At 39.2% G+C, this 18135-nt stretch overlaps 2 protein-coding genes across 2 annotated transcripts in view; one reads left to right on the top strand and one right to left on the bottom strand.

Moving 5' to 3' along the window:
• LOC135948468 (potassium channel subfamily K member 13-like) overlaps positions 1-11143 on the top strand; it is a 45177-nt gene extending 34034 nt beyond the window's left edge. Inside the window, exons 2-5 of the mRNA XM_065497765.1 lie at positions 4002-4204; positions 6616-6954; positions 7702-8016; positions 8684-11143. Of these exons, the coding sequence (XP_065353837.1) occupies positions 4002-4204; positions 6616-6954; positions 7702-8016; positions 8684-8842 (1016 nt within the window). The 3' untranslated portion in view covers positions 8843-11143. The remainder of the gene's footprint in view (positions 1-4001; positions 4205-6615; positions 6955-7701; positions 8017-8683) is intronic.
• A 2775-nt stretch (positions 11144-13918) lies between these two features.
• On the bottom strand, positions 13919-18102 carry LOC135943832 (glutamate receptor 2-like). Its single transcript, XM_065490502.1, has 9 exons — positions 17916-18102; positions 17637-17827; positions 16772-17059; positions 16603-16715; positions 16369-16533; positions 16081-16310; positions 15312-15526; positions 15000-15262; positions 13919-14512 (listed from the first exon to the last, which is right to left on the bottom strand). The coding sequence occupies exons 1-9, from the start codon at positions 18085-18087 to the stop codon at positions 14182-14184; spliced, it is 1968 nt and encodes a 655-aa protein (XP_065346574.1). The 5' UTR covers positions 18088-18102; the 3' UTR covers positions 13919-14181.
• Positions 18103-18135: the final 33 nt, after the last annotated feature.

Genomic DNA, 18135 nt, shown 5'->3' with positions numbered 1-18135 from the left:
CGAGTCACCGTTCTCTAACAACTCAATTGACAAATTTAGCTGATTTAACTGCGGATCCTCTGGAGCCGTCTCCAAACTCGACCCTGCCTGTTGCTCTGTAGTCTCTTCCGCGCCTTTACGCAACTTATCATACGCTTTGCCAATGTGCCGCATGAGTAACTGAATATTCTCTCGCGATTTCTCCGCGTCCTCAGGAGGAGTGAGTCGCTTAACCCGATCCCTAAAATACGCGATATAAGTTCGCACCTTCCGGATTTCAGTCGGATCCTTAGCAACAGATGCCTTGCCTGCCCAATTCTTTAACTCGGCCACATATCTAGTCAAAACAGCAATCTCGCCAGTAATCGCAGTGATATCAGTCACTACAACCTCCTGGGTCTCACCCGCAAGCACCTTCCCGCGCGCGATCTTTAATTTATCACGCAAACTTGTCAACGAATCATCCGCCGTGAAATCAATTTGATGGACTTCGCACTCTCTCTTCACATATTTCTCCTCTAAACGGTCGTACTCAATTATGAGTCGATCCATCTTCACTCTGAACTTAATTCAAATCAAAAACTTAAACTTAAATTTAACTCTCAAACTCTATTTATCTTTAAACACAAAATAAACTATTAATCTAATTCTCTACTCGAATCGGAAAAACAGCTCAAAAATTCATACGATTTTACGCATCTATTTTATCTACAAATATTCACGCTAGTCGAATTCAACAAAATTCTAGTCGCACTACAATTTCGGAAAAAATGCGTGCCGCCCCAGAAATGAACAAACAGCCGCAAGAGAACGCACCACAAAAATTTCTAAGTACCACGAATTTCAGCAATGGTATCGCGATACAAGAGAACTGTCTCATCTAATATGGAAAACAATTTAAACTACGCTGGGGGAACCGAAATGTCGCATTTGACACATATAAGGGATGCCATATCGCAAACTTTGCTCTATTAAAGAATTTAGGGATGCCAGCTATTGTACCTCCAATAGCAGAGGAAAACACAAGATTCTAATCCAGATTAATCCTAATTAATAGAAGATGGGTTCGGTGCAGACCTCGGTTCCGTGGAAATAACAAATATGCTCACTTTGAAAAGGCGAAAAAAATGAATAATATTGGCGAATACTTTGGATAAAAAGAAAATATATTCGTCGGATTTATTACACAAATTACGAAACCTATGGTGATGTGCGTAGCGATAATGTGTAGCGACAAATATATAAAAAAATAGGAAAGGGTTAGTAAAGGGGTAACAAGTTTAGATATTGAAATAATTGCGCTTATCAAAAAAATTCTACTCAACAATTCTTCTATCGGTAGGGTCTCTAATCACAAGTCTATCTTGTCGTCGTTCTTCTCACGGCTCAAAGGGTATGGTCAGTTTGGCGCATGCAGAGTGGAATTGGGTTGGTCGTTCCACGCGGACACAATTGGCGATGCCCGTACCTCTCCTGTACGATGCCCAGGAAGGCGCTGCAGGCCGTCGGTGTTAGAAATACCAAACGGCCCCGCAGGGCACCTGAGGGTAGCGAATTAAATAGTCAGATAATGGCCCGATAAATTAATATGCACAAAAGTCACATAAATAAGGTAGAAGCCCAAATAAAAACTCACTTACGTTTGAAATTTCAAAGGGGAGTTAAGAAATCCGATCGGACAAAGATCGTTGGTTGGCAAATAGCACACCAGCTTGCGTGCTATGCCTTTTGGTGGTTTTCGGGCCTCTGACTATTAAATCACCGTGAGTGCAACGCATTGCACTCCCCTCATGCGCCTGCGAGGTATCCCAAATATCGCAATAATTGGGGTTCTCAGCATGCGGTAAATGATTTTTACATGACTTTAAATTTGTCGTTTGACTCACATAAAATTAAGATAAGCGCAATTTGAAGAAAAGGGAGATAGTAAGAGAGAAAGAAAATTACAAAAATTAAAATAAATCACTCGTCTGTTTGAATAATTTACGTGTTGATTTCGTCAAATGCCAATTAATCAATACAATGTTATAACAGATTGCCGAGAATCCGTTTCATTAAAACTTGGTGCGAAAGCGGCTGCCAATTTAGTCGCAGATGATTTTGTGACAGCGGCGGCGTCAACAATGAGAGGCTTTTCCACGGTTTACGCTTTCCCATCTCAAAGCGATTCCATTCGCCCACCGCAGCTTTTCTCGTCTCCGCGCAAATCTTCTCGCTTTCTTTATCTGTGCCGAACTTCGGAACTAATTCCACTGAGATACAAACACAAAGCTGCCTCTCGAGGGTATAATTGGATTTCTGTTTGCCTGGCGATGCATGAAAATAATTGGAAAATATTTTACGCAAAGCTTGCCGCGGAAAATCCACTTGGAGTAATTTACCAGCACTGCCTACTACAGAGTTAAGCCAATTATTATTGGAACTGATGTATTTCCAAACAAACTTAACGATACTTTGCAGATTTTATGAAAGGAAACTCACAGTCAAGTAGCAGCTTTGCTAAAAAAATTTTATCCGCATTAGAGAACCTCGTTTAGTGTCGAGCAATAATATTCGTATTTAGTTCAATCCTGAGGGGAAAAGTAAATTGAAAAATGGGAATACAGCAAAGCCGGAATCCCTTGCAAGCGACTTACGAAAAGACACGCTGTTAGAATTTGTAAAAGATTTTCCGGTGTATGAACACTGCACAACAATTTCCTATTTAACTCCATTTCCTCGCGTGCAAATTGTATGCAACTCGAGGTGCTGCGGGTGACAGACTTGAGAGGAAACGTCAGAAGGGGTAGTCAAGTGTGCTGCATTGATAACAGCGAGAGCGTATTTTTACAGCCTTTTCAAGCCTGCAAGTTAAATTACGAAGCTGTCAAAACGGCAAAGCGTGAGCCAGTTTTACAAGTCTGTTTTGCACCGACTTATTTGAAGCGTGCAAAAGATAAATTGGCATTCTCTTTGATCCACATCTTTGCTGCTCCTCTGAGGCATGCATCACAAAGTGCATATTATGTATTGACGCTTCTTTGTCGTCCGCGTTACAACAAATCGAGTGTTTACACGGCGATAGCTTATGAAGAGTGTTCATAACGGAATTGGTATTTCCCAGCTTTGCCTCGGTTATCCAAACTCACAAAGTTGGTTTACAACTATTGACCTGATTTAAACACCACCGGCACGCAAAATAATTCTTTTAGCTCCTTTCGTAGATGCGATGCAGAATTGCCAAAATTTCCAAGACACATTATTTATCAAGTTCAGTGTTGAATAGCTTGAGACTGAATTTTATTTTAGATAAGAACTTGTGCGTCTTGAATGAAAAGGTTAAAGAATAATGTATCAATATTAACATTTTTTTGTTAAATTTAGATGAAGCTTGCTCGATGTTAATTAAGCTGTTTATTTTTTCGTAAATGAACATAAATGTTACGCTCAACTTTTTTCGGCTAATTCATGAGTTAGAATGGAACTTGAGTTGGAACTAGATATTGTTAAACAAATTTCCATACACTATAATTTGACATCCACATGGACTCCGTTTAAATTGCGTAATTTTATACAAGTCTTTGCAAAATTACTAATTGTATTTGAGTAAAAAACAGTGAACAAAAATAGTTTATTCAAAGTTTATATGAAAATTCCTACAATTTATTTCCAATCCCAATCAGTACATCTATTACCTCTTATTTATTAGAAAATCGTGTATTTTCCAACTGTTTGATCTCTTGTCAAAACATGTGATGAAGTCCCGCCCCGGGACTCCCCCAACTCGGAAGGGACAAAACATCTCTCACATAGCTGCATGGCAGCGCTGGCTCACTTAGTAATCGCACCTCCGAAAGTGCATACACTTTTGACGCCACACATGAATGACCCCAATTTGGACGAGCACGCCGCTTCTGCTCTCGGCCCTCCAGATAAAAGAAGCGTCAGATTCATTAAGGCGATGAAGCCATGAAAACTAATTGATTACATTCACGAAAACCCACCAAGTGTGTGTCGATGATTTGCGTGCTAATTGCTTTCAGGCTACGGCAGCACGACCCCGCAGACCGAGATGGGCCGCGTTGCCGTCATCCTGTACGGCTTCCTCGGCTGCTCCGGCGGCATCCTCTTCTTCAACCTCTTCCTCGAGCGCATCATCACGTTCCTTGCATACGCCCTTCGCTACATCCACGTGCGCAAGCTGTCTAAGCGCGTGCACCAGGCCAACGGCCTCAACGGCCATAAGGTGAGATTGCCTTTTACTAACGACGTCGAGTAAATACATTCTATAACGCTGCACTATACTAAAATGAATCGCTTTTAATTAAAACTATTTTCCTTTCCTATAAAAGTAGAAATTTTCAGCTAAAGGAACATTATGCTATACATTTATTAAGAATTCTGCCTTCATTGTTTGCATACTCATTGATTTTAGGCCCAAATTTTATTTCTAGCCACTTTTGGCCATCTAAAACGGCTTTCAAAAACTGTTATCAAATCAGAGTCACATGATTATTACTATTATTTAAAATTGACTATGTATGTTGGAGCTAAAAATTTTGCTAAATTTGTTTAATTTAATCAAGAGTCAATTCAAACTGAGTTAGTCTTTTTTGCTCATATTGATGATTACAACAGATAAAAACATTTCTCCATCCCGATTCGATTGGTTTCAATTTTATTTGCAGAAGTTAATGTGCTCAACTAAACTACACAGAAATTAAGATATTGACTTTCTTTCATTTCTAATAATATCTAAAAAGAATTCAAAGAAACAAAACAGGACATCTGATACTTTTATAATTTAATATCAACGTTGTAACAATAATGTTTTTGGGACGATACTAAGAAGTCTTGTTTCCCCCTTGCCGCTTCCAACTTGAATATTACAAGCAGCGCCGCTCAATAAAAGTCTAAAAAGCTTTTTGCTCCAGAAACTCATCGAGAACTTTTTCACAAGGCTTTTATGTGAACTTTGCAACGCGCAGGTGATTTAATTTGCTTCCAACGAATCTTTTTCAATCAATATCACGGGCCGGTTGCATAATAAGCTCAGAGAAGTAGGCTGCTGTGCAAAAGCGGTAAATCTGTACCTTTATAAGTTGTGAGCCACTTTTGCACCAAAGAGACCGCAGAAACGAGCAAAAGTTATTACTAGGTGTTCACATATGAGTGAGTATTTTATGACTCACTTCGTTATATTTGCTTCCTTCTGCTTGAAAAGCAGGGAAATTTGAATGTACACGGATTATGCAGAATCCAGTGCATGAAAACACAGGTACCATAGAAATATGCATGTTTAGGAGTGTGCTATATTCCCCTTCTTCTTCCGCATTATGATTACGGACGGAATGACGTTGGGATTTGAGATTTATGCAACCAGTTTGTCATTCATGAAAGAAAAATTGCATACTCAGCGACTGCAGGCGTTCCACTTTGCTTTACGGGTGTGTCAAAAGCTTTTTTTTTAAGTTTGAAAAGCAGTGTGCAAATAGACATGTAACATTCAACAATAATGTAATTCAATTTCGTTGTCTACCATGTGATTTAGTCAAGTCGGTGAGTTTGCTCAGTGACTCACACATTCCTTCACAGCGCAGGAATTTTCAGTGCTACCCATTGTAAATTTAATCATGGACTCTCACATCTCCTCAAATGCTTGCAATAAAATTTATTCCAGTTATGATATTATACGTCTGCATCAAGATTATGAAGGGAAATCTCCACAAAATTTCACGACTCACCAAATTCTTGCGTCTCACTTTTATTGGAATAAAAAATCCCTGTACCTCACGTTTTTTTAATGCAAAGCACTATCAATCATTATTTTATTTCTTACATGCAGTTTTTGTCACTAATATGTCAGTGGTTTTCTTTTTATTGATCTGAAGGGTGCAGGGGGAGAGAGTAGAACATTTTGGGCAATTTGAGGGCGAGAGCACTCTTCAATACAACATTACTTATAAAATCCCTGATTGATAATTTTCAATCTCAGAACAGATCTAAAAAAATTTAAAAATGCATCACCAATGGCAATATATGACGAAAAGCAGCTGCACTTCATTTAATTTTATTGATTTATTATTATATTGGAAATAATGTTACTTTCGGACTTTTTAAGAGACATTATTTGTAAATACATTTTCTGCGCTTTATTGGTAAGAAATTTTCTTGTAAAATAACCAGATGTAAAATATCCGGTTTGTTAGAAATAGCAAACCTCGGACACCTTCTCAGAAAAAGTTAAAACCAATTTCAAATTTGCACAGACCTGCAAATTATGGTGTAAAATCTACAGCAATGTAACTCATTCGTTTCTAGGAGACTCTGGGGAGACTGAATTCAAAGGGCTAATAATTTGGATTTTTCCCAGACGTGCCAGCTAGTCAAAAAGTAGAACAAATCGGAAAGGCTCAGGGAAATTTTTCGGGCAGTGAAGCACTATATCAATAACATTCAATTTTAAAATTTTATCAGCCGCCACCGTCCTAAAATTCGGTCTAGCCAGCCGCATTAAATTACGCTGCTGAGACCTCAAGGTCAACATTAAGAAATTTTATTCGGCCTTATTTTATCAGGTCTCTGCATATACGACCTGATTACACTTTTAAGTTGACATTTATTAGAAGGAAGAATTAATGTTCCTCAATTTGTCAGGTGTGTGTGTCGAATGCATCGCTGGACGACGACGAGGAGAGCCTGGACAACTGGAAGCCGAGCGTGTACTGGGTGATGCTGTGCCTAAGCGTGGCCGCGAGCGTGGTGGCCGCGTGTGCGTCGCTGATGTACGCTCCGCTGGAGCACTGGTCCTTCCTCGAGTCGCTCTACTTCTGCTTCGTGTCGTTCGCCACCATCGGTTTTGGCGACTACGTAGCCACGCAGTCTGAGAGCTACTCCTACGACAGTTGGTACCGCTTCGGAAACTTCCTCTTCCTCGTCATTGGCTGCTGCTGCACCTATTCGCTCTTCAACGTCACCTCCATTGTAATCAAGCAGGTGAGAAAGCTCTCTCTCTCTCTCTCTCTCTCTCTCTCTCTCTCTCTCTCTCTCTGTTGAATGATGCATGTGCTCGCTGCATTTGCATGCGAAAAAAAACCGCGTTCAATTCAGCCTGTCTGCTCAGTCAACTGGATAGAAAATGTAAATTATTAGGAGAGCGTTAAATTGCTTTCGAGTTTTCTAGTCGAGAAGAGTCTCTGGAATCGTAAATTAGTTATCTTGCAAGCTTCAATGATTATTTGTTAAGAATGATGTTTAAATTATGCACTTTTGGAAATTAAAATTTTGCATAGTACGATAGCATGCGGTATTGTTTTTCTATGTAATTTTAAATATTTCTCTCCCTATCTGTTTTTTTTAAATCTAGAATACTGTAAAATTGTGTTGATTAATTAGTTTTGGAAGCTATTGATTTCCCATTAATTTCATCTCCTATTCTATTGAAAACAAATAGTGGTTTTGAAAGCTCTTCATAATTGTTTGGCCCCTAGAATTTTACATAGCCATGTTAAAAACAAAATTGAATTAAAAAAAATTACTCATCAACAAAAAAATGTTAAGACGAAATTTATTTTTGTAAAAAGTTACTGGTATATCTATTGACATTGGTTTTTCATCAGTACATTAAAATTTAATTTTAAAATGCGGAATAGGTTTCATAACATGAATGTTACGGTTCAAAAGTGTCTCGTTTAAACATTAAGTTCCCTAATTCTAAATATCCTGGACCAATTTGTCTCTCAGGCTCTGAATTGGATGATCGCGCGTCTTGACTTCCGCTGCGAGCGAGCGGCTGGCGCTGCAAACCGCATGTGGCGCCGCCAGTCGCAGCGTATTCGACGGCGCCGCAAAAGCACTGCCCGGCCAAACAATTTGCGGCGACAGAGACGGCCGCCGGCGCCGATCCGACACGCGCCCATTTGCGGTGGCGACGCCTTGGCAGCGCCTAACACGAATCCCAGCGAGACTGGGGACTCGGATTCTGTCTACGATTCCGACGGAGAACGCAGACTCAGTGGCGAGATGATCTCCATGAAAGATTTCCTCCAGGCCAACAAGGTAGGGACCAACCATCGCCTTAAATGATTATGTAATCTTCCATTGGGCTTTTGTATTTGTTTCGTCATTTTTATTTTTCACATCAAAAAGGAAAAATAGTTAAATTTTGAGCAATTTAAGATAGCATTTAGTCGGAAAATTTACATATTTTCTTTCGACTCTCCATGACACAAGAACCTTCTTGGATTGTTCACTCATGTAATTAAAAAAGACATGGTTCGGGAAAGCTTAATCATGCAGAAAAAATTAGTTGAAAACAGAACACGTTAAGTTCCTCTAATAGCTCTATAAATTATTGATCCTAATTCATATTCCTGAAAAAATTTAATTTTCTAAACAAATTTTTGGGTTTCTTTGTAAAAATTGTGAGTCTGGATCGTACTTTTTATGAGTAAAACTCAGTCTAAAGTGAGTCAAACATCCTTAATTTTTTTAGTGCTTGCAATGAAATCCATATTAAAAGCATGAAAATGATTCAAATAAAAAATAAATTTTAAACGGTGGCATATATGCACTGCAAACGATTCAGAACCACAAACATTTTTTACCTCACATTTCTTGATATTATATCTATTATACGGTTTAATCCCTTGTACAATTTTGACAGCAACAGGAAATTTTCTAATCGGATGTTTCATGGTAACACGCGATTATTTTATGTCCAAAGGTATCTCTTGCTGTGATGCAAAAGCAGCTTTACGAAACTGCCCAGATGCAACGGTGGGGCGTGAGCGCGCAGCCGTCGAGGGGCGCCAGCGGCGGCTTCACACCGGGCAATGTTGGGCCCCTGGCCATCGTCAGCCAGAAGCTGGACAACAATGCGTGAAAGGCTGTGATACGACTGCAAATACAGTGCAAGTACTTGAACGCGAGAAATTACGTTTTGCGAGTGCATGTCGTTAGGAGCGGCAGAGAAAGCGTAGTCGGTCGGTTTGTTATACTTTCGTTAGTGAGAGAAGCTCAATTAATTGTTAAGTAGGTTCGCGCGCCAAGTGACACTCGCGTTGGGCTAAATCCAGATGAAGTCGTTCTAGATCAAAAGACGCTCGTTTCCACGCCGACTGCAGGGGAGTGTGACTAACTAGGTTTCGTAAAAGCTCTTAAATACCTCTCTTACAAGCTATTTTTATTTTGGTTTATTTAACTTGATATTTGAAGAATCAGGGATGAATACGAATTATCAGTGGAATATTTCCTGTCCTTAACGTCATTTTTTGTTGCTAAAAACCAGCTCTTTTTCCCATTCGCGAGAAAATCATTTGGTATATTGCACTTTAAATAGGAGCCGCTTTGTCAGATGCGAAAAATACAATTCTTGGATTGGATACCTTGGTGTATCTACTATCGAAGTAACCGAGAAGCTGTAGAAAAAGGGGGAAGCAATATTAAATTTTATTCCAAGAATGAAGGAAAAGATGGTAGTAAATAGGAAACGATCCAACTAACTGGATTACATACATTGCGTTTCCCTTTCTCGGAACTATTTGTTGGAAGGTGTCGAGTGATATTAATAGAAATACGCAAAGGTATAACAATAGCAAAAAATTCTAACATATGCATTTCATAATTAACACGATTCATTCCTTTCTTCTGATTGGCTATTTTTTTTAAGGCGATCCCTTTTGATTTTCTCGCGGTGACACACAATACAAACCCATTTTTCTATAGAGTTTTATATTAGATAAAATATATCACATAAAATATTGAAAAATTATCCATTTTGCAAACTTCTTTTAGGATTTAACACGGAAACAATTTTTGGTAAAATTTGTGCAATGTTACCAAAGACATTTTACTGTTTCTCACATCCCTCTGCAGTCATTTCCTTTAGAAAGTTAATTATTCATTTCGCAGTGTTCTTCAAATGTCTCTAGACATAAAAGTGTGCTAACAAGCTGCATTCAGTAAAGAGGTGCTTTTCTACTCCGGCATATTAATTAGAGCAGCGCAGCTTCTGCTTTCCTCGCTGCTCAAGATGATCTCGCGCGCGCAGCCCCAGCACGAACACATATTAAGCCAGCAGGCGTTATCGGCGCGGCCACGTGAATAATTGAGTTTGGTCGTAATTGCATTTATAATTAACATGACAGACTGATCCATTGCAAATATCGAGGCTGCGTTTCGTTTGGTTGACCATTCCCCGCGGTTAATCTGCTTTCAAATATGGATAAAATATTTTGGCCGATTTTCGGTACGCTGCTGCTATGACGCACAACACATTCTGTAATGAAGGGTTCTTATCGTGATTCGTTTGTATTTCATCTAACGAGCCTTTTAATTAATCACAAGGCATTTGCTGTGGGATTTGGATTTCGTTTTTTATGTATGAAAGAATTCTCATCGCTAACCCTTTGCAGTCAGAATGAATGATTTTCCTTTAGTGCCGTTTGAAACCCGAAATTCCCTTGATGAATTTTAAAACTTCTCCATCTGATCTGATTTCAATTGCCTCTCTATGGAAATCTTACACTATATTGGTTTGCTTTTGAAAAAGATCATCTGCGTGGGCGAGTTTTGTGTTAATTAAATCAATAAGAACCAAGAGATGGAAAAGCGATTAGTTTTCTTGCCAAAGATTTCATTCATTCCAATATCTCATGTCTCGCGTCTTTCCCAATACACTTCTGGATGAAGGCACGCGTCTGATAGAATGTTAACATAGAGAGTGAAAGGTAATTTTATGAACTTGTTATATTACGAAAGGCTTAACTAGCAGAGATTCTATTTGTAAATTTGAAGTTTTCAACTTTAAATAAGTGCTTAAATAATGCTTGATTAATTCAAGTCAACGTGTCACGAGTTGGAGGTGTGAAAAGTAGTTGAGTGAGTTTGATTAAATTCCAAGACAAATTTAAAATAAAAACTATTTTAAGCAATTCACCGTTGCATTTTTTGCTCAAAATAACTTAACAAGAACTGAAAAAAATTGGAGACTAGATATTGATATGAAACGCATCAAAAATGTCCAACCGCTTTTCACATTTCTGACTGGGAACCTATGAAAAATAAATGCTGTTACGATTAATTGTACACACAAAAACATTATGTACTCTCACATTAACTCCAGAGAATCCTCAAACTTAAAAGCGAATCAATAAACACGATGATATTTTGTCATTTCACGTCGGCACAAGTACTTTCATTTCCGCGAAGCACACCGTCAATTTGTTTAATGAAGAGAGGCAACGAAGAACAGACCCGAGAGCGGCGGGCAGCGATTCAAAGAGCATCCAGCAGCAGTCAAGTGTTTGGCTTTACCCACCGAGAGCGGATATTGCCCTTTCGAACAAGCGTGCCCGCCACAGGAATGAAGAGTAACACCGATGCCGACGCGTCTGATGCAACTTTCACTGTGCGCGACGTATTGATTAAAAAGCGGCACAACTCGTGCGCTTGCTGTTGCTCCGACGCTCCATTCCAACTTTCTCAAGCAAAAAAGGTAATTTTTTAACAATTTGCTTCTACTCAGCTTTGATTTAAGGAAAAATAGCAAAACGTAATCATCATATTTTTCACATTTTATTTTCAGTATTAATATGATTAATATCGTTAAAATTAAGTTGTTTTATATGATTTTTTTGTTATTAAAAGACATTGAAATTATTTTTACATGAGCTACAGTATTTACATAAAACATGAGAATCAAAATAAATTCCATTTTAAAAGTTTCTCTTAACTGATCCACATAAAAATTAATTTTGTAAAGTCTAATTTGGATGATGTTTGAATGAAAATTAGGAAACTTGGTCCAGCATCTTTAATAGCCATTTAACAAACTATTCAACATTTTTTGTTCCATAAAGAATAAACATGAATAATTTTTTTTCCTTTACAAGTTATTTTTTTGCATTTTGCTTCCCATCACCGAGTGCTCTTTTGAAAGGCAACACGCAGCTCTTGCAGTTTGGAAGCTGAAAGATCTAAATTCTGAAAGAGTTTCTTATTATAGGAGATTCTTCAACTTAATGGGTGATAGTTTTGCACCTTCATTTGGTTAAGTAATACGTTGTTATCTTTTCATGATTTTCTTTTTAAGTTGCACCTTTTGTTAATCGCGATACACTTTTAGTAAATTAAATATTTAATTATAAGATAGTTAAAATACATTTTTCGACACAGATCCAAATTGCAAAGTTGAAGAGGACAGTAAAAATATTTTTTGGTTGCAATTGTATCTCTCTAGCATGCATAAAACCGGAGTTACTGTCAATTTTCGTTTTTCCTGGGGTTGAATTACTTTTCAAAGCTTAAAATTTTCGAAGTCGAAAATAATATTGGTCGAATCTATCTTTCGCTTTCAATTTATGTGGCCGCAAATTCTTTGTCAATGGAGTGAGAGAGACATAAATTGCAAAAGCTGGTACACAGACAAGGTCGTTCGCGTGTGATGCATCGCACGTCTCCTCCGCTTTATTTGCGGTCCCTTATTCGTGTAATGATTTATTCTGGCAGGCCAACCGTCGCGAAACGCAAACAACAGCAGCCAGCGAGACGAGCGGCTGGCTCTTGGGCAACGTAAGCAGTCCGTGCGCTCGCTTTCTGCTCCACCAATTTAGCGAATCTCAGACTCGGAATGGGCATGAAACCGTCACAGCAGCAGGTGATTGATGAGAACGAAAGTTCGCGCCGGGGAAATGACTGATCACGAGGAATCGTCGAAAATATAGTTGTAAAATTGATGGACATTGTACGAAATAAGCGTGGGGAAGTCGAGAGTGGCCTGGCGTTCATCATTCCATTCGATTTGATTGATGTCTGTTGTTTGTTTATAAGTGGTAAATCATCGCAAACATTTCGTTCGCTTGTAGTTTCATTTCCAACCCATTTTTAGCTTCAGTTTCCGGCATTATGTATTTAAAAAATAAAATAAAAAAAGAATTGGTCTAAATGGTAAACACATTTCAAATCTATTCCTTATTTTCCCCGTTCTCCTTTCTCTCACTCTGGGAGTAAGGAAAGTATCCATGAAAAGCGTATTCTGAAGTCTACGCCTTGAAGAATAGACTGCAAACTCGTGCAAAAAGGCGAGCGGCTCGTTCTAGAGTACATACACTTCTACCGAGTAGTGTCGAGCGAGAAATAACGCTCGGGCACTTCTGCCTTTGCGAATGCACAGGCACCGGGACAAATACAAACAGCGCAAGCAGTAAAATCTAATTGACTCCATAATCCTAGCGAATAATGAGCGTTTCGCATCGGCAAGCTCTTCTTCCTTGACCCCAATCGCTAAGCGCAAAAGTGGATAGTGGTGTATTGCAGTTATAGCAGCATCTGCCACGGTCAACGCATGCACCCTTGGGCACTCACTCGGGGCTCAACTTAATTATACGCGAAGAGAACACACATACAGCAGGCCAACTTTGTCCTGCGGCAACCGAGATTATTTTCACACACACTCGCTGCCGGCACTTGCAACAATTATTGCGAATTTCAGCTTGCGTCTGACCGCGAAATCACAGCTTAAAGACTAAGCGCAATGCACTGGCGGGCGTGCAAACATGTGCATTGCGCTCTAGTTTGTTTGCTCGTAAACTTGTATCTCTTGGAATTAACCTAGTTAATTTCCTTTCGCTCTGTCGGGCAACGATTGTGTAAATAGAGAGAGAGAGAGAGAGAGAGAGAGAGAGAGAGAGAGAGAGAGAGAGAGAGAGAGAGAGAGAGAGAGAGAGAGAGAGAGAGAGAGAGAGAGAGAGAGTTTGAGCGTCTAAATAAACATTTAAAATGTAAACTGCATGTATCACACTAACTAAGGCGCTTTTTGTAATCAAAATTGCAGATAAAATTTAATTGTATATAGTTGCATTATGTATGTGTTTTTTCATGGAAATCTAAATGGTAATTCAAAATGCAAAAAAATGAAATGAATGCGAATGAGATTTTCTTGCTTTGAAGCCCTATAATGTTGTTTATTATTCATGATTCACAACATGAAATTCAAGAAAAGACAATCATTAAATTACATCAAGAAAGGCATAAATGACAAGCAGGATCTGCATGTACACGCGAAACAAAAAGTTGATTCGACGTTGTCATACGTGCCGTTGCTTTAACTTTTTAATTTTTTTTTTACTTTAAATAATTAAATTCATTTAAAAATAGAAACCAATGGAATATTTTGACAAGCTACAGAAACCATTTTATTGGTCATTGTCAGAGTTATAAGTTTCAATTTTTTGGTCCAAGAGGCAAGCTGTTTTTCACTTTCATCCAATGCTTAGAGATGCGAAATCCGTTCCTGCGAGCAATCTCCTGCAAAGCGGTCGGCCCATCCTCTTCATTTAGCAGACGGCCAAACCACTTCTTGATCGTAAACTCCGCCGCTAGAAGAACCAAAGCCACCGCCAATCCACCTCCCAAAATCGCGAACGGGAGGATGACGCTCCCCATGCCAAACTGCGGAAGAGTCGTTTCCTTGGGACACGGCTCTTCAAAGTACTGGCCGAGCCAAGTAGCGCGTGCTCGAGCCAAACGTCCGCTCGCCAACATGGAAATCAACCTGTGCACAAGAAATTCCAGCTGCTTTATTTATTCCTTTGTGTATTATAAAAAGCAAATTTTAAAATCAGGCTAAAATGAATTTGCGCAGCTGCAGTGAAAAGTGTATAACCGAAATCATCGGAATGATTCAAATGTACATGAAATTTTAGCTATCAGAGTGTTAAAAATTTGCTTGGAAAAAACAAATATTTCGAAAACTTATCTGAACAATGAAAATACCATGGATTTTGAATAAAGTAGCTACAATTAATTTTAAATTTAAAAAAAATGCAGCTTAAATAAGTTATTTGCTTAAGTGAAAGTATAAGTAATGGCAAATAATTTATCAATTTTTGCCAAAATTAAAGCATAGGGCGGATTACAGCACCATTTTTTAGCTTAACCATGAAAGAAAATGGCAACGCTGGGCACCAATGGTAGCTTTGTACAGTGTTTCAAGGTCGAGCTAAAATTCCGTGCCGTGTAATCCACCCCAATATACGTACTGTTGGTCGATCGCCGCTTTGTACGGAGAAGACTTTGAAAGCATAAGCTGGCCTTGAGTGTTGATGATGTCTGTTGGCAGCATGGTTGTTTTGCAGTTGAACGGCGGTAGGTTGATCAACGGCAGCATCCGTTCCTTCGCCTCTAGTAGAGTAGTCTCCGTCCACGAGTTGGAAACCTCGATGATCGCGTCTGGCAGATTGGTCATCACACGCGGGTAGGGTTTGCGGTCGCCCAATTCTCGCCAGGCACCTTTTCTGGCGGTCTGTTTTGTTTTTACAGTGTTTTGTTTTAAGGGAATGAGAATTCTTTACTTCAACCAGCCTCTGAGGGGCAGAGTCAGGCCTGTAAATGGCAGTGTAGGTCGAGCTTGTCATTTCGTCTAGCGTGGTGAAAGGCGGCGCCAAGGTTCCGACGGTCAGTTTGGAAATCAGGGCAGCTGAGTATGCTTGGCTGACGAGCACGCCAAATAGAAATGACATCCAAATAATCATTCTTCCAGAGTATGATAGCGGTGCGAAATCTGGCCCTGTCAACGAAAAAGTAAATGTTAAATTTTTCTAGAAAATGAGTTTGATTTTAGTTATATTAAAATTTTTAAAAGCTCAAATAATATAATAAGTGTCTGTGTATTTATTTGTGTTAAATTGAATTTCTTATTCTAATTCTATCCGTCCGCACTGGATTTTGTAGATTTTGATGCCTGCACATGTGACGAATACTACTTAAAATATTGAGAAAAATTCCCAAGGAGGGAATTTTCTATTTGCTTTCGTCAGTAAATGCGTAAATGAAAATTCAAATATTAATATTTGCAAAAATATTAACAGTTTGCAACAATTATTAATTCTGTTATTTGTCTCTTATTTGGACAATTTATTTAAATTTTCATTTCCTGACCGAATAATAAAAAAGAAAAAAACAAATAAGGAACTTTTCTCATTTTTCCCAACGTATTACGTGTTAATTTCTGGAATGAATAATTTGTGAACAATTCTGATACAACATAATATATTGATTATTATTACAATTCTGTTTATAAAACAAAAAAATGAATATAAATCAGCACGAGCGATGAGTTACCTTGTGCAAATAAAGACCCGTAGATTACCATAATGGAATCTTTGAGTTGAAAAATTGGCGTGCCCTCCTCCTCAAAGCCGTAAAGCCTTCCAAACATATACGAGACAGTGATCAAAATTACTGCCAGAGTCAGAACTGCTGCGATAACCCTCCACATGAGGATATGGAAAGGCTGAATAAATTGGTCTATGGTTGACGTCGCGGACACTCGCGGCAGGAGGAAGCGGTATCTGTTGGTAGAATCTCTGTCAGCATCATTAATGACCGTCTACATAATCAAGATCAAACTTTAGGTTGGTGACAGGCATTGAGAAATCGGCGATGTCAATGTCGTCTGCCGTGACCACGAATGGATATAAAACGACGTCGGCCCTGCCCGACTTTAACTCCTCCACTGCACGTCGAAACACTCCTACAGCCAAATCGATTCGCGTTGGCTTGTAATAGGTAGAGCTGCAAAATGTGTTAAGAAAAGAATTAAAATGTTTGTAATATATTTTATATGCTTTTAGAAAATGAAACCTAAATTTCAAAAAGCTCTGCAAATCTTTCCAAACGTCCACCATCCAGCCTGAAATCTGAGATTCGTTGATTTTCTTGTTCAATGTTGCTGGAGCGATAACAAATGGTGGGTCCTATAGGAGATAACCTCTATGAGAATTCTTTCAAATGTGGAAACGACAAAGTTAACGTCAAAAATGGCGACACTCAGTTTCTGGCCAGAGAGATCCATGTTTGGTTGATCTACAGCGTCAGACGGGATTGGCCTGCCTGGACCATCCCACGGCGCTTTCGTCTGCATATGATCTATTCCGTTCCACAGGTACAGATTTGTTACCGCTGACGGCTGAAACTTGGCAGACACAAGCTGGGTGTCCGGCCGAAGACCAACGTCAGCTGTCAGAAACCGTTGTTTATCGGCGAAACTCAGATGCATCCAAGACACCAAGTCACCTTTCGTACCGCCAGCGTCAGCTGCCTGCAACATATATAGTGCTCTCTCTTTTTACAAAACTTGAATGAATGAATGACACAAAGTTGAGGAAATGATAGAAGCAAATTGGTTCATCACATAATTTGCAATCAGTCCTCCCTCGCGCAGAAGTGCTAAGTCACTTTTTTACAAATCAAGTAGGGAAAAACGTGACAAGCATGTTTCATGAACATGTGCTGGTCTATTTCATCAAACACAATATCGCTTCCAAATTTGGTTGCTGATTTCATAAACCCTGGGTCGATTTCAGAGGCATTAAAAAGCAGCTGGTTGGCTATGTTATTTTTTAATCAATTAGTTTCCGGCAGAGTAAATCTAGTTAGCATAGTTTTCTAAAAACAAAGTCATTGTCTGCTAATTTGTAGTTCAGCTTGGATTTTATTTGAATTGATTTGATTTTTTTTTCAATTTCAATTTTTTATACCAAGATGCAGTCGTGTCAGTTTTTGCCCTGTTGCATTTCAAGCCGTTTTTTTTGTCAACGACATTAATTGTGCAATGTCATAATATAGTCTGTTAACATATTTTTATTTATGTATATTTATAGAAATCACGCGCTTACCGCTCGAACAAATCCAGAGGTCGCGTCATTGGGCGTGAGCATCAAAACGCAAAATATGGTCGGTTGGTTTGGCTCTTTTAAACGCAGCACTTCGACCGTATTTGGGCCTGGTATTCGGACGAAAGTGGAGGAGACACCGACCTTCGAAAGACGCCTAGAGAAATCCATCGCCAGTTCCTTCATGTAGTTCTCTGCAATGCACACATTAACAAAAGGGTGTGTGCTATTGAATAAGAGGAAATTTGTTGTACGTGCGTATCGAACGACCAACAAACTCACCCCTGTCTTTCAGAGGGTGGTACACGACAACGGTCCGCCGCATCGGCCACTGCGAGTGATATTGCAGCACAAAATCGCACGCCTGGAACCACAATACCTCGTCCCAGTCTTCATCTTTCCTCTGCGCGGACACCAAGAAAAAGAAGCCGAGGAGCGCGATAAATATTTTCATATTCGGTGTTTATCGCTGCTGCGAGTGAAATGCTAGTCGCGTTCACCT

This window comes from Cloeon dipterum, chromosome 1, assembly GCF_949628265.1.
Source record: "Cloeon dipterum chromosome 1, ieCloDipt1.1, whole genome shotgun sequence".
Taxonomy (NCBI): domain Eukaryota; kingdom Metazoa; phylum Arthropoda; class Insecta; order Ephemeroptera; family Baetidae; genus Cloeon; species Cloeon dipterum.
This window is presented reverse-complemented; position numbering and strand designations above follow the sequence as displayed.

Excerpts from the sequence above, each read along its gene's own strand:
- LOC135943832 (XM_065490502.1), bottom strand. The coding sequence starts at position 18,087 with ATGAAAATATTTATCGCGCTCCTCGGCTTCTTTTTCTTGGTGTCCGCG. Across the intron at positions 17,828-17,915 it reads CCACCCTCTGAAAGACAGGG|AGAACTACATGAAGGAACTG; the intron begins GTGAGTTTGTTG and ends TGTGCATTGCAG. Across the intron at positions 15,527-16,080 it reads CGGGTCTTTATTTGCACAAG|GGCCAGATTTCGCACCGCTA; the intron begins GTAACTCATCGC and ends TTTCGTTGACAG.